The sequence below is a fragment of the Chrysemys picta genome, chromosome 9 (genome assembly GCF_011386835.1).
Source record: "Chrysemys picta bellii isolate R12L10 chromosome 9, ASM1138683v2, whole genome shotgun sequence".
Lineage (NCBI taxonomy): Eukaryota > Metazoa > Chordata > Testudines > Emydidae > Chrysemys > Chrysemys picta.
In genome coordinates this window covers 59,193,856-59,208,039 of record NC_088799.1, presented here as the reverse complement: position 1 = coordinate 59,208,039, position 14,184 = coordinate 59,193,856, and the positions used below count along the sequence as shown (strand labels likewise).

The 14,184-nt window shown below is 48.9% G+C and overlaps 1 protein-coding gene and 1 long non-coding RNA gene across 17 annotated transcripts in view; one reads left to right on the top strand and one right to left on the bottom strand.

Annotated features, from left to right (window-relative positions):
* HDAC8 (histone deacetylase 8) overlaps window positions 1-7,361 on the bottom strand; it is a 115,003-nt gene extending 107,642 nt beyond the window's left edge. For 10 of the 16 annotated variants that reach the window (XR_006176517.2, XR_010590403.1, XM_024111580.3 and 7 more), the window contains exons 1-2: window positions 5,250-5,408; window positions 3,076-3,128 (exon numbers count right to left, since the gene is read on the bottom strand). Coding sequence is in view for 11 of the 16 variants with exons in the window: in XM_024111580.3 (XP_023967348.1) it covers window positions 3,076-3,128; window positions 5,250-5,339 (143 nt within the window). In the remaining 5 variants the exon portion in view is untranslated. Of the gene's footprint in view, window positions 1-3,075; window positions 3,129-5,249; window positions 5,420-7,036 lie in introns of those variants that run through there. The other 6 variants (XM_065557190.1, XM_065557184.1, XM_065557191.1 and 3 more) reach the window with 4 other exon arrangements.
* A 110-nt stretch (window positions 7,362-7,471) lies between these two features.
* LOC135973521 (uncharacterized) lies at window positions 7,472-13,133 on the top strand. Its single transcript, XR_010590404.1, has 3 exons — window positions 7,472-7,802; window positions 10,415-11,490; window positions 12,562-13,133. It is a non-coding gene; the product is annotated as an uncharacterized LOC135973521 (long non-coding RNA).
* The last annotated feature ends 1,051 nt before the right edge of the window (window positions 13,134-14,184 follow it).

The window sequence follows — 14,184 nt, the reverse complement described above, 5'->3', positions numbered from 1 at the left end:
GGATACACTTGCAAGTTAGAGCGCATTAAAACAGCCCTGGGTGCCCTAACTCATGACGCGTCCACACTGGCAAGGCACATAGAACGCCTGGACTCCACGGCTGGAGCGCTCCTGGTAATCTACCTCCATGAGAGGCATAACACTTGCTGCGCCCCGGCTGGAGCACCGCTGGTGCTATTACTGGTCTATTACTGCGCTCTGATTGGCCTCCAGAAGTGTCCCACAATACCTTGTCTAGCCACTCTGGTCATCACTTTGAACTCTACTGCCCTGACCTCAGGTGACAAACCGTCAGATCCGCCCTTTAAATTCTCTGGGAATTTTGAAAATCCCCTTCCTGTTTGCTCAGCCAGGGGTGGAGCGATCTCAGCGAATCTTTCCAGGTAACCATGCCTCCACACGTCAGGCGAGCCCCAGTATGGAGCAATGGCAAGATGCTGGGCCTCATCAGTGTTTGAGGGGAGGAAGCTGTCCAGTCCCAGCTGCACTCCAGTTGTAGGAATTACGATACCTTCGGGCAGATATCAAGGGACATGATGGAAAGGGGACATGACCAGGACGCACTGCAGTGCAGGGTTAAAGTGAAGGAGCTGCGGAATGCCTACCGCAAAGCACGTGAGGCAAACCACCGCTCTGGTGCTGCCCCCGCAACCTGACATTTCTACAAAGAGCTGGACGCAATACTTGGGGGCGACCCCACCTCCACTCCGAGTACCACCATGGACACTTCCAGGACCAACTTATTCTGTGGAAAATGTGGGGACAGTGTTGAGTATAGGGGCCCCCTGCAGCTGTTGGCTCTCCCCAAGGCACAGAACCCCTGAGGACAGTACAGCCATGAAACAATCAGTCCCCCTTGCCCCTGTGTTTACTCACCATTTTGGGGCTCTTGTGGGTTATGTGCGCTCACTTTGGGATGGGCAATTTCTACTATTGTATACACTGTACTTGTCTTTAAGTTTGGCCGAATCATTGCTCTGTCTGGTGTGAACAATGCTGCCTCTGTTAATTGTTGCATTTTGGCTTTACAGATGCAACCTTGAGATTCCAGCCGTTCTTGTTATCAACGGCTGAAAGACTCCAAAGAATCAGGAAGCATCCGCGAAGAAGCAAAGAGGACATGCTACATGAAGTCATGCAGCAGTCCCTTAATGAAAATCAAAAAGTGCAGGAGTGGCGGGAGAGTGAAAGGAGGGTCCATCAGCAGAATGCAGATCGCCGGCACCAAAGCACAGAGCAGCTGCTAAGCATCATGAAGACCAAGCGGACTCGATACAGGCGGTCGTAGCAATGCAGGCGGAGCATATCCGCGCCCGCTCCCCCTGGCAACTCTTGTCCCAAAACTCTTTCCCTTGTGACCCCATGTCACCGCCAACCCATTTTCCCCAACATCCGGGTTCTTATTGCCAACAGCAGCCTCCAACATCTGTAGCTTCACCAACCAGTCCACCTGTAGCTTCACAAACCACCACCCGCTTCTCCACCATCAGGACAACTCTCAATCTTGTGTCCTTGCGCCGCAGGGTGGGGGCAAGCTCAGCACACAGTCCCATGAAAGTGGCTTTTCTCATCCAAAAGTTCTGCAGCCACTGTTTGTCATCCCAGACTTGCATGACGATGTAATCCCACCACTCAGTGCTTGTTTCCCAAGCCCAAAAGCGGCTTTCCACAGTGGTGAGCATGTCCGTGAATGCCACAAGCAATCTCGTGTCGTAAGCATTATGCGAGTGGACATCATCATCGGACTCCTCACTGTCACTTCATAGCTTAAGGAGTAACTCGACTGCAATTCGTGACGTGCTGGCGAGACCCATCAACATATTCCTCAGCAGTTCGGGATCCATTTCCACAGACCGAAAGAGAAGACAGAGCGCACAGTACAAAAAACTGTTGAAAGATGGCGCCAAATGTGGACGGAAGCACAGGGATTGCTGGGATGCGAAGCGATGCATCACGGGGCATTAGGACAGGAGCCAGAATGTCCCGCATCCTCCCACCCCCTTCCCACAAGCCACAGCACCAGAATGGGAAGAGGTGCTCTGTGAGATAGCTGCCCATAATGCACCGCTCCCAATGCAGCTGAAAGTGCCGCAAATGTGGCCACGCCAGTGCGCTTGCAGCTGACAGTGTGAACACATGGCAGCGCTTTCCCTGCTGCAGTCTCCAAGGGCTGGTTTAAGTCTGAGCGCTCTACATCTGCAAGTGTAGCCAAGCCCTGAGAGGGCGTAGGATCGTCGGCGCCTGATATACCAGCGCATGAGCACGGCACTCATGGGGGCACCACTGCCAACCCTACGGATACCGCTAAGAAAAAAATCTCCAATGACCGTGCACGTGCGCACACCTAGAATGGAATTGACATGAACAAGCATTCAAAGAAGAGCTGGGATTCCTTTAAGATGCTATTGCTGGATGCTGCTCAGAGGTTCTATCATCTGTAACAGGCTTCCAGTATGTTTGAACACATACACCAGCCCCCTTAAGCACTGGAAAGGAAGTGGAAACCTCTTTTCCTCCCTACCCAATTCCCAACACTCTCCTGAAGGAAGGGCTCTTCAATACCCTACTCCAAACCTCTGCCTGAGTCCTTTGTACCCCACAAATAGCTCTAAGACCTGGCTAGACTGTTCTCAAGCAGCAGCGAGAAACTGACATGGTCTATGTTGGTTTCCCAGCTGCCCATCAGGCTCTACTAGCAGTGGGAAAGCTAATCAGTGCTTGGTCACTGTCACTCATTAATAAAAGTTGAGGATGGCATGGCACGGCACATTTTAAAAAAAAAATGCACTAGATATTTATTACCTGGAAGACTTTTCTCATCAGATTCTGTGGTCTGATGATAAATCGCATTTGTCATAACTACTGTAACACTGTCCATTTAGCAGAACAAGCAAACTCTGCGTACAAATCAACAACACAAGAAGTCAGTGTATGGGTTTTATGAATGCACAAATGCAGGGCCCAATCCTGCACTATGCTGCACGGCACTGAGTTCCCAGAGAGCTGAGGATACTCAGCACCTACAGGATCAGGCAATTAGCATACACTCTTCAGGAAATAGATGATGTGACTTACCTCATGTGGTCGAGTAAGGAATATGCTTTGATCAAAGAATGCACCATACTGGCCTACAGAATAGAAACGTAAGAGCATAGGTTACCAAGTTATGCAAGGGTTACCAAGTAGGCCTGCACCATACGTAGAAGAATGTCCCTAACCCAGCAGCTTGCAACCTAATCCCCACACAAACATAGAGCAGATATGTCAGCGATCCTAAACTGAAATGGTGCTGATATGTACCAAAGGTCCTTCATTATTAGTCTTTACCAATTTCCCCCCAAAATTCCTGGGTTTTGAAAAAAAACAATATTCAGGTTTTACTGATTTTCATCCAAATTTTGGCTTTTTCAGGACCCAGGAATTTTTCACAGGGAAACTGGATGGGGCTGTGTGGAAGGGTGAGCCAGGTTAGGAGGGGGTCTATACACCAGGGGCCAGTAGTCAGGGGTGCAGCCTTCTGCTTCCCTTCAGAACTCAGCCCTTCACCGTGGCCCCATCTGCTTCCTCCGCACAATGGCAGAATGAGACAAGCGGGGAGCTAGGTCCTGGAAGCTGAAAGGGCTGGACCGCTGCAGGGAGTGGAAGGCTACTGCCACATGGTAAGACTCAGCTTCCCCCCACCCCCACTCTGCCCTTTGATTTCAGTTTCTACCTATTTTCTCCAGGTTTTTTTTTTTTTAAACATTAATAAAAAATGAAAATCCCAATAAATTAAAAATAAAATAAAAACAAACCCAAAGGGCCTTATATATACCAGGCAGGTAACATCCATGTGATACACTGCATTTATCATGCATCTTTGACCATCTCACTTGGACTCTGCCCATTGATCCATCTCCCAGGGACTATGTCAACCACTCCTGAACTCTGAACAGCTTCAAAGAGCCTTTTCTTTGTTTTCCTTTTCCTTTTTTTTAAGTAAAAGGAATCACTCAAATATTTCTTTCCCCCCACCCTTATGTGGATTTCCTTCCCAGTGTGACTTGGATGGGTTTAGTGCTTGAAAACTATGGTTATAGGCAGCCTTGGAGAAACCTAAACAGCAATGCAGATACAAGGCTTGAACATCCACTCACTCCTATTCACACGTGAAATAGTTCTTCTGAAGAATGTGGCATTTTCAGAATACATGGGGGTGCAGAGTTTGGTATAAAGATCTTATCCAGGTTTATTTGGAAGCTGTCTGTCTCAAGCCAACACCCTAATTTTGGCACTACTCAAGCAAGGGGGAGTTATCCTCAAGCTTATTTCACTCTTTCAGCTAGAAGAAGTTTTGTATGCACTTAGGCTTCCCTGGATCAGAGGACACTGAAAATGTCCTAGCATGTGGTGCTCTCCTCCATACCAGGAGACGCTGGCAATCCAAGAGACTGGAAGACAACAGCTTGGTTAGAGACTGCCAGGTCTGCTGAGATCTCCCCTCTGGAGTTAAGCACAGGGAAGAGGAGAAGATTTTTACATAAACGTTATCAAAGCAAAACAGATTTATGCCCCGTTTTTCTAAACAAGGTTCCCTGCTCCCAATTTCTCCCTTAGCCAGGTTTTAAAGATCCTTACAAAGCTTTCTGGGGTACATTAGCTCCCATATTGCTATTTCATCACATAAATCTTTTCCACTTGGCAGCTCCCCTTTTCCCCTCAGCCAGCTGAGGCTCTGGAGCAGGAGCATCTCTTGCTATGTGTCTGTGTGGAGCTGGGCACGAGGGTGTCCTGATCTCGGGCAGGGCCTCCAGATGTACAAATAACAATTATAACACAGACGTTCTCACTGGCATGGGGGGGCGGAGAGGATACTTCACTTCACACTGTTTTTATACCCACCCTACTGCTACTCCCAGGCCGCTGGATTACACCAACCAAGTCTCAGCTGTGATGGTAAAGTCACAGCCTGCTCCCCAGGGCCCATTAATCTCTGCCACCTCCACCCAGAAACCCCACCCCACACAGGACGCCCCAAGCTTCCCACCCAGCCCATCACAGCTCCCCGCCCGCAAACTCCTCACACCGCACCGCCCCACCCTGTTCCCAGCAGGCCCCCCCAAGCTCCCCACCTGCACCCCACACTGCCCCCAAGCTCTCCACGCCGCCTCCCACAAAGCCCACGCCACCACCCACAAAGTCCCCCCAAGCTCCCCACGCCACACTCCAGTGTCCTACCCTGCCTCCCACAGGACCCCCCGCTCACCCACCCGTTTAGACACTTTGCAGAGCGAGTCGCACAGCGCCAGGTACTCCGGGCTACAGACATAGACCGGAGGCAGCGGCGGGGCCGCCTCCATCGGGCCCCGAGCCGGCTCCGCGCCCTTCAGCCTGTGCGGACCAACGGCACGCCGGCCCCTCGGTACGCCGGGAGCTGTAGTCCTATAGCGCGGCCTGTCCTTCCCAGGGCATGCTGGGAGCTGTAGTCCTATGGGACATTCTCAAACTTGTCCTCTTTCTAAAAGTGCAGTGCCCAGAACTGGACGCAGTTCTCCAGCTGAGGGCTCACCAGTGTGGAGCAGAGTGGGACAGTTCCCTCCCGTGTCTCAGATACCCCACTCCTGTTAATACATCCCTAACCATATGACCCTTTTTCCCTCCCGTGTCTCAGATACCCCACTCCTGTTAATACATCCCTAACCATATGACCCTTTTTCCCTCCCGTGTCTCAGATAGCCCACTCCTGTTAATACATCCCTAACTATATGACCCTTTTTCACAACTGCATCGCTCATGTTCCATCAGTGACCCACTAGCACCCCAGATCCTTGCCCACAGTGCAAGCACCTGGCCAGTTATTCCCCATTTTGTGGTTGTGCATTTGAGTTTTGCTTTCTAAATGTTGCACTTTGCACTTATTTTCACAGAATTTCATCTTTTAGATTTCAGACCAATTCCCCACCTGATCAAGACCTTCTGAAATCTAATCTTGCCCTCCAGAGTGCTTGCAAACCCTCCCAGTGGTGTAGTGATTGTAGATCACATTCTTTCAAGAGAAGCATTCACTTTAGTGCCTTGACTAAACACCTGGTCACATTATTTAGAACATAAGAATGGCCATACTAGGCCAGATCAACGGTCCATTTCCAACAGTGGCTGGTGTCAGATGCTTTAGAAGAAATTAACAGAACAGGGCAATTCATCATAGAATCATAGAAGATCAGGGTTGGAAGAGACCTCAGGAGGTCATCTAGTCCAACCCCCTGCTCAAGGCAGGACCAACACCAACTAAATCATCCCAGCCATGGCTTTGTCAAGACAGGCCTTAAAAACCTCTAAGGATAGAGATTCCAACACCTCCCTAGGTAACCCATTCCAGTCCTTCACCACCCTCCTAGTGAAATAGTGTTTCCTAATATCCAACCTAGACCTCCCCCACTGCAACTTGAGACCACTGCTCCTTGTTCTGTCATCTGCCACCACTGAAAACAGCTGAGCTCCATCCTCTTTGGAACCCCCCTTCAAGGCTGCTATCAAATCCCCCCTCACTCCTCTCTTCTGCAGACTAAACAAGCCCAGTTCCCTCAGCCTCTCTTCGTAAATCATGTGCCCCAGCCCCCTGATCAATTCCATTGCCCTCCACTAGACTCTCTCCAATTTGTCCACATCCTTTCTGTAGTGGGGGGGGGGGGCAAAACTGGATGCAATACTCCAGATGTGGCCTTACCAGTGCCGAATAGAGGGGAATTATCACTTCCCTCGATCTGCTAGCAATGCTCCTACTAATACAGCCCAATATGCCATTAATCTTCTTGGCAATAAGGGCACACTGCTGCCTCATATCCAGCTTCTCATCCACTGTAATCCCCAAGTCCTTTTCTGCAGAATTGCTGCTTAGCCAGTCAGTCCCCAGCCTGTAGCAAGGCATGGGATTCTTTCTTCCTAAGTACAGGACTCTGCACTTGTCCTTGTTGAACCTCATCAGATTTCATTTGGCCCAATCCTCCAATTTGTCTAGGTCACTCTGGACCCTATCCCTACCCTTCAGCGTACCTACCTCTCCCATCAGCTTAGCGTCATCTGTGAACTTGCTGAGGGTGCAATCCATCCCATCATCCAGATCATTAATAAAGATGTTGAACAAAAACGGCCCCAGGACCGACCCGTGGGGTACTCCACTTGATATCGGCTGCCAACCCGACAATCTAGCTGTCTGTTACAGCTGTCCCCCTGCTGGATTCCTTTTTTGAGTGCCCCCCGGCCATGGAACTGACCAAAGTCACAGCCTGGCCCTGCTCATGGAAATGGCTTGTGCAGACTGACTGGAGCCATTGCTCTGCTCAGGGAGGTGGGGGCTTTTTCGCTCCTTTGTCTAGCTTCTTTGTTCAGACCCGGCTCCGTGTAGGGTGCTCTGCCCAGGTATGCAAGACCTAAAGTGGCCACATAGCTGAGCATATGAGTCATACCTGTGACTCAGAACTTGCCCAGACATGTCCTGTGTCTACCTGCAGTTTCCCTGAATTAAGGGGAACCAATCAAAGTTACTGGCGGGAAACTGCCTGAATTTGCCCTTAAAACCAGACATTTTCTGATCAGACCCCCGGAGAAGGTCCTTGCTTTGCCACCTGGTCTGATCAGCTAGGGGTCTTTGGGGGGCCCTCTCCCCGCTCTCGTTTGTTTTTGAGCGTACCCCCGTTTTTAAACTCCCCTCCCATGAACAACGAATTTGTGCCTGGAGATCTCCTGATTATTGTAAGCGAATCGAGTCCTCTCTGCGTCCTCTGATGCTGAAACTGCTGTTCCTGCTGCTGCTTTGGGGATTGGTAAGGAAAAACCTCTTGCACACTCCCCTTGTTCTAGCTGCTGGCTTTCTCAGGCAGACCCAAGCTAACTCCTTGGTCTGTATCTGTAAGCTGCTTCTAGCTCCGCAGCGCCTTTGCTGCTAGAAATAAGCCTGTTTGCAGTCACCACTAGTTAGCCCCCCCCTTATAGTCCATTCATCCACCCCATACTTCTTTAACTTGCTAGCAAGAATACTGTGGGAGACCATATCAAAAGCTTTGCTAAAGTCAAGGAATAACACGTCCACTGCTTTTCCCTCATCCACAGACCCAGTTATCTCCTCATAGAAGGCAATTAGGTTAGTCAGGCATGACTTGCCCTTGGTGAATCCATGCTGGCTGTTCCTGATCACTTTCCTCTGCTCTAAGTGCTTCAGAATGGATTCCTTGAGGACCTGCTCCATGATTTTTCTAGGGACTGAGGTGAGGCTGACTGGCCTGAAGTTCCCCGGATCCTCCTTCTTCCCTTTTTTAAAGATGGGCACTACATTAGCCTTTTTCCAATCATCAGGGACCTCCGGTGATCGCCATGGTTTTTCAAAGATAATGGCCAATGGCTCTGCAATCACATCCGCCAACTCCTTTAGCATCCTCGGATGCAGTGCATCTGGCCCCATGGATTTGTGCTCATCCAGTTTTTCTAAATAGTCCTGAACCACTTCTTTCTCCACAGAGGGCTGGTCACCTCCTCCCCATACTGTGCTGCCCAATGCAGCAGTCTGGGAGCTGACCTTGTTCATGAAGACAGATGCAAAAAAAGCATTGAGTACATTAGCATTGAGTACATTTTTCCACATCATCTCTCACTAGGTTGTCTCCCTCATTCAGTAAGGGGCCTACACTTACCTTGACTTTCTTCTTGTTGCTAACATACCTGAAGAAACCCTTCTTGTTACTCTTAACATCTCTTGCTAGCTGCAACTTCAAGTGTGATTTGGCCGTCCTGATTTGGCCACTGATATAGAGGCATTATGATATTTTTTCTGTCTTAGTATCTATCTCTTTCCTAATGGTTCCTAACATTGTTAGTTTTTTTTTTACTGCTGCTGCACATTGAGTGGATGTTTTCCATAATGACTCCAAGATCTCTTTTCTTGAGGGGTAACAGCTAATTTAGACTCATTTTCTATGTATAGTTGGGATGATGTTTTCTAATGTACATTATTTTGCATTTATCAACATTGAATTTCATCTGCCATTTTTTTAATAGGCAGCAGGTTTAAAACAAACAAAAGGAAGTATTTTTTTCATACAACACACAGTCAACCTGTGGAACTCCTTGCCAGAGGATGTTGTGAAGGCCAAGACTATAACAGGGTTCAAAAAAGAACTAGATAAATTCATGGAGGATAAGTCCATCAATGGCTATTAGCCAGGATGGGCAGGGATGGTGTCCCTAGCCTCTGTTTGCCAGAAGCTAGGAATGAGTGATAGGGGATGGATCACTTGATGATGACCTGTTCTGTTCATTCCCTCTAGGGCACATGTGCTAGATGGACCTTTGGTCTGACGCAGTATGGCCATTCTTATGTTGCACAGTCACCCAGTTTTGTGAGATCTGTAATTCTTCGCAGTCAGCTTTGGACTTAACTATCTTGAGTAATTTTGTATCCTCTGAAAACTTGGCTACCTCATTGTTTACCCCCCTTTTCCAGCTCATTTATGAATATGTTGAACAGCACTAGTCCTAGTACAGATCCTCAAGGGACCCCATTATTTACCTATCTCTACTGTGAAAACTTGACAGTTTATTCCTACCCTTTGTTTCCTGTCTTTTAACCAGTTACTGAGCCATGACAGCTTTCTTTGCTTAAGAGCTTTAAGTGAGGGACCTTGTCAAAGGTTTCCTGAAAGTCCAAGGATGCTTAGGTTTCCCAACATTTCTTCTGCAGTTCTATATTGGTGAGTGAGTCCTGGCTAATGTTGCTGACGCTGGAAAATAGCCTATGATAGCCCATGTCAGCAGTGTAAACACCCCATTCTCTCATTTTCACTGCTCTAATTGGTGTGACTTCATTCACTTCAACTGAGTTACAACACTGCAAGAGACAGAACTGGCTAAAGCTGTAAGTTTGGGGTTGTTTGGTTCTGCTGGATGAAAGGTGCTTCATGCAGTTAAAGGTTCTGGTGCAAGTCTAATCAGGTCCTCAACTGGCTGGGACAAAGCTATTGCAGCAACAGCTTCTTCATGTGCTGCTCACTCCAGTGTTGCTAACACTCACCAATTCAGTGAGGTTCTCATGATATTTGGTCTTTTTCTTCAAATCCCAGCTCCTGGAGTCATCAGATTATGTGAAGATTCATAGATTTTTAAGGCCAGAACAGAACAGCACGATCATCTAGTCTGAGCCCCTGCTTACCACAAGCCAAAGAAACCCAGTCAATAATTCCTGCATCAAGCCCATTACTTCTGGGTGGAAGTATAATTCACACTTTACGAATGATAGCTCAGCTGGATTTAAGATAGCTGGTGATGGAGAATCCCTCATAGCCCCCTCTCATTTTTTTCTAATGGTTAAATTCCCCTTACTATTCAAAATATGCACCTTATTTTTAGTCTAGCTTCAGTTTCTCATTATACCTTTCTTTGCTAGATTGAAGAACCCTCTACAAGCAGAAATCTCTTCACCCTGTTGGCACTTGTCAACTATGAACAAGTCAAGCCTTAGTTTTCAGTGGGATGAATTAACTAGAGTGAGAATGATGGCTTTCATTTAGAACAGAGGTGGTCAACCTGAGCCTAAGGCCTGGTCTACACTACGACTTTAATTCGGATTTAGCAGCGTTAATTCGAATTAACCCTGAACCCGTCCACACAACGACGCAATTTAATTCGAAATAAAGGGCTCTTTAAATCGATTTCTGTACTCCACCCCGACGAGCGGAGTAGCGCCAAAATCGGTTTTAGTATTTCGAATTAGGGTTAGTGTGGCCGCAATGCGATGGTATTGGCCTCCGGGAGCTATCCCACAGTGCACCATTGTGACCACTCTGGACAGCAATCTGAACTCGGATGCACTGGCCAGGTAGACAGGAAAAGCCCCAGGAACATTTGAATTTCATTTCCTGTTTGCCCAGCGTGGAGAGCACAGGTGACCACAGATAGCTCATCAGCACAGGTAGCCATGCAGGCCGATAATCGAAAAAGAGCACCAGCATGGAGCGTACGGGAGGTACTGGATCTGATCGCTATATGGGGAGAGGATTCAGTGCTAGCAGAACTTCGTTCTAAAAGATGAAATGCAAAAACTTTTGAAAAAATCTCCAAGGGCATGATGGAGAGAGGCCACAATAGGGACTCAGATCAGTGCCGCGTGAAAGTCAAGGAGCTCAGACAAGCCTATCAAAAAACAAAGGAGGCAAACGGTCGCTCCGGGTCAGAGCCGCGGACATGCCGCTTCTACGCCGAGCTGCATGCAATTCTAGGGGGGGGCTGCCACCACTACCCCACCTGTGACCGTGGATTCCGGGTCGGGGATAGTCTCATCAGCTAAACCTGAGGATTCTGCGGATGGGGAAGAGGAGGAGGAGGAGGAGGACGAGCTTGCAGAGAGCACCCAGCACTCCGTTCTCCCCAACAGCCAGGATCTTTTTCTCAGCCTGACTGAAGTACCCTCCCAACCCTCCCAAGCCAGTATCCAAGACCATGACCCCATGGAAGGGACCTCAGGTGAGTTTACCTTTTAAAATATAAAACTTGTTTTAAAAGCAAGCGTTTTTTAATGATTACTTTGCCCTGAGGACTTGGGATGCATTCGCGGCCAGTACAGCTACTGGAAAAGTCTGTTAACGTGTCTGGGGATGGAGCGGAAATCCTCCAGGGACATCTCCATGAAGCTCTCCTGGAGGTACTCCAAAAGCCTTGCCACAAGGTTTCTGGGCAGTGCAGCCTTATTCCATCCTCCATGGTAGGACACTTGACCACGCCATGCCTGCAGCAAGTAATCTGGTATCATTGCCTGACAAAGCCTGGCAGCGTATGGTCCCGGTGTTTGCTGGCATTCAAGCAACATCTGTTCTTTATCTTGCTGTGTGATCCTCAGGAGAGTGATATCGCTCATGGTAACCTGGTTGAAATATGGGAACTTAATTAAGGGGACAGAGGTGGCCGTTCCTACTGGGCTGTTTGCCTGTGGCTGAAAAGAAATCCTTCCCTGCAGTTAGCCAAGCGCGGGGGGGGGGGGGGGGGGGGCGTAATTGGCCCTGAGCTTTTCGCGTTTGGCTAGCAGGGATCTTCCCTGTTACCAGCCACGCGGTGGGGGGAGGGGTACAGCGATCATCCCAGAGAATTCATGGCGGGAGGGAGGGGCGGGGGGGTTAGTTTGGTTTCTGCAGGGATCTTCTCTGATACCTGCCACGCGGTGGGGGGAGGGATAAAGCGATCATCCCAGAAAACTGGATGGGGGGGGTTAGTTTGTTTTCTGCTGCTGAAGGTTAACAGGAAAATCACAGCAGTCAACGGGCTTTGCTTGGTATGTGGGAAAGGAGGGCGCAGAAGCCGAAAGACAATGGCTTACCATGGCTGCATGCAAGCTGAATTCTATTGCCCGGACCTGCGTCTGTGATCTCTAACACCAAAGCCACAGGCACTCAATATTAAGATGGAAATTGCGACCTTGTACTGAAATCACATGTGCTATGTAATGTGAATATTGTTTTTCACCAAGAAAGAGTATAAGCATTGTTCTGTAAAATATATCATTTTAAAAACTTATCTCCTTTTTTTCAACCCTCCCTCCAGCAGCTGCAAATTTTTCAAGCCTCCCTCCTCCCTCCCGAAGGCTATCTCAGATAAGGCGGCGTAGAAAGAGGACAAGAGACGACATGTTCACTGAAATAATGGAATGCACCCGCAATGAAAGAGCTCATTTGAATGAGTGGAAGGACACTGTAACTAAATTTAGGAAAGATGCCAGTGAATGCGAGGTCCTGAGGGACGCTCGAGATGAGAGGTGACAGGCTGCAACGCTGGGGCTGCTGCGTAAGCAAACGGACATGCTCCGGCGTCTGGTAGAGCTTCAGGAATGGCAGCAGGATGACAGAGTGCCGCTACAGCCCCTGTATAACTTCCCTCCCCCCTCACCATGTTTCATATCCTCCTCACCCAGACGTGTAAGAACGCGGGGGGGTAGGCTCCGTGCACCTTCCCACTCCACCCCAGTGGACAGCCCAAGCAAAAGGCTGTCATTACATTGAATTTGTTCAGTGGCCTTTTACTTCCCTCCTATCCTCCTCCCAAACCTCACCCAGATTACCTTGTTGGTTCTCTCCCTATGTTTATAATCAGTTAATAAAGAATACATGATTTTTAAATGATAGTGACTTTATTTCCTTTGAAAGAAAGCTGGGGGAATAGGGAGGGTGGGTTCCTTACAGAGAATGAATGAGTCAATAAAGGGGGCGGGTTTTCATGAAGGAGAAACAAACAGATATTTCACACTGTAGCCTGGCCAGTCATGAAACTAGTTTTCAAAGCCTCTCTGATGCACAGCGCTTCCTGGTGTGCTCTTCTAATCGCCCTGGTGTCTGGCTGCGCGTAATCAGCAGCCAGGCGATTTGCCTCAGCCTCCCACCCCGCCATAAAGGTCTCCCCCTTACTTTCACAGAGATTGTGGAGCACACAGCAAGCAGAAATAACAATGGGGAGATTTCTTTGGCTGAGGTCAGAGCGAGTCAATAGCAATCTCCAGCGACCTTTTAAACGGCCAAATGCACATTCTACCACCATTCTGCACTTGCTCAGCCTGTAGTTAAACAGCTCCTGACTCCTGTCCAGGCTGCCTGTGTATGGCTTCATGAGCCATGGCATTAAGGGGTAGGCTGGGTCCCCAAGAATAACTATTGGCATTTCAACATCCCCAACGGTTATTTTCTGGTCCGGGAAGTAAGTCCCTTGCTGCAGCCCTTTAAACAGAGTAGTGTTCCTGAAGATGCGAGCATCATGAACCTTTCTCGGCCAGCCCGTGTTGATGTTGGTGAAACATCCCTTGTGATCCACAAGTGCTTGCAGCACCATTGAAAAGTACCCCTTGCGGTTTATGTACTGGGTACCCTGGTGCTCCGGTGCCAAGATAGGGATGTGGGTTCCATCTATCGCCCCACCACAGTTAGAGAATCCCATTGCAGCAAAGCCATCCACTATGACCTGCACATCTCCCAGAGTCACTAGCTTTCGTAGCAGCGCCTCAGTGATTGCTTTGGCTACTTGCATCACAGCAGCCCCCAAGTAGATTTGCCCACTCCAAATTGATTCCCGACTGACTGGTAGCTGTCTGGCATAGCAAGCTTCCACAGGGCTATTGCCACTCGCTTCTCAACTGTGAGGGCTGCTCTCATCTTCGTATTCTGGCGCTTCAGGGCAGGG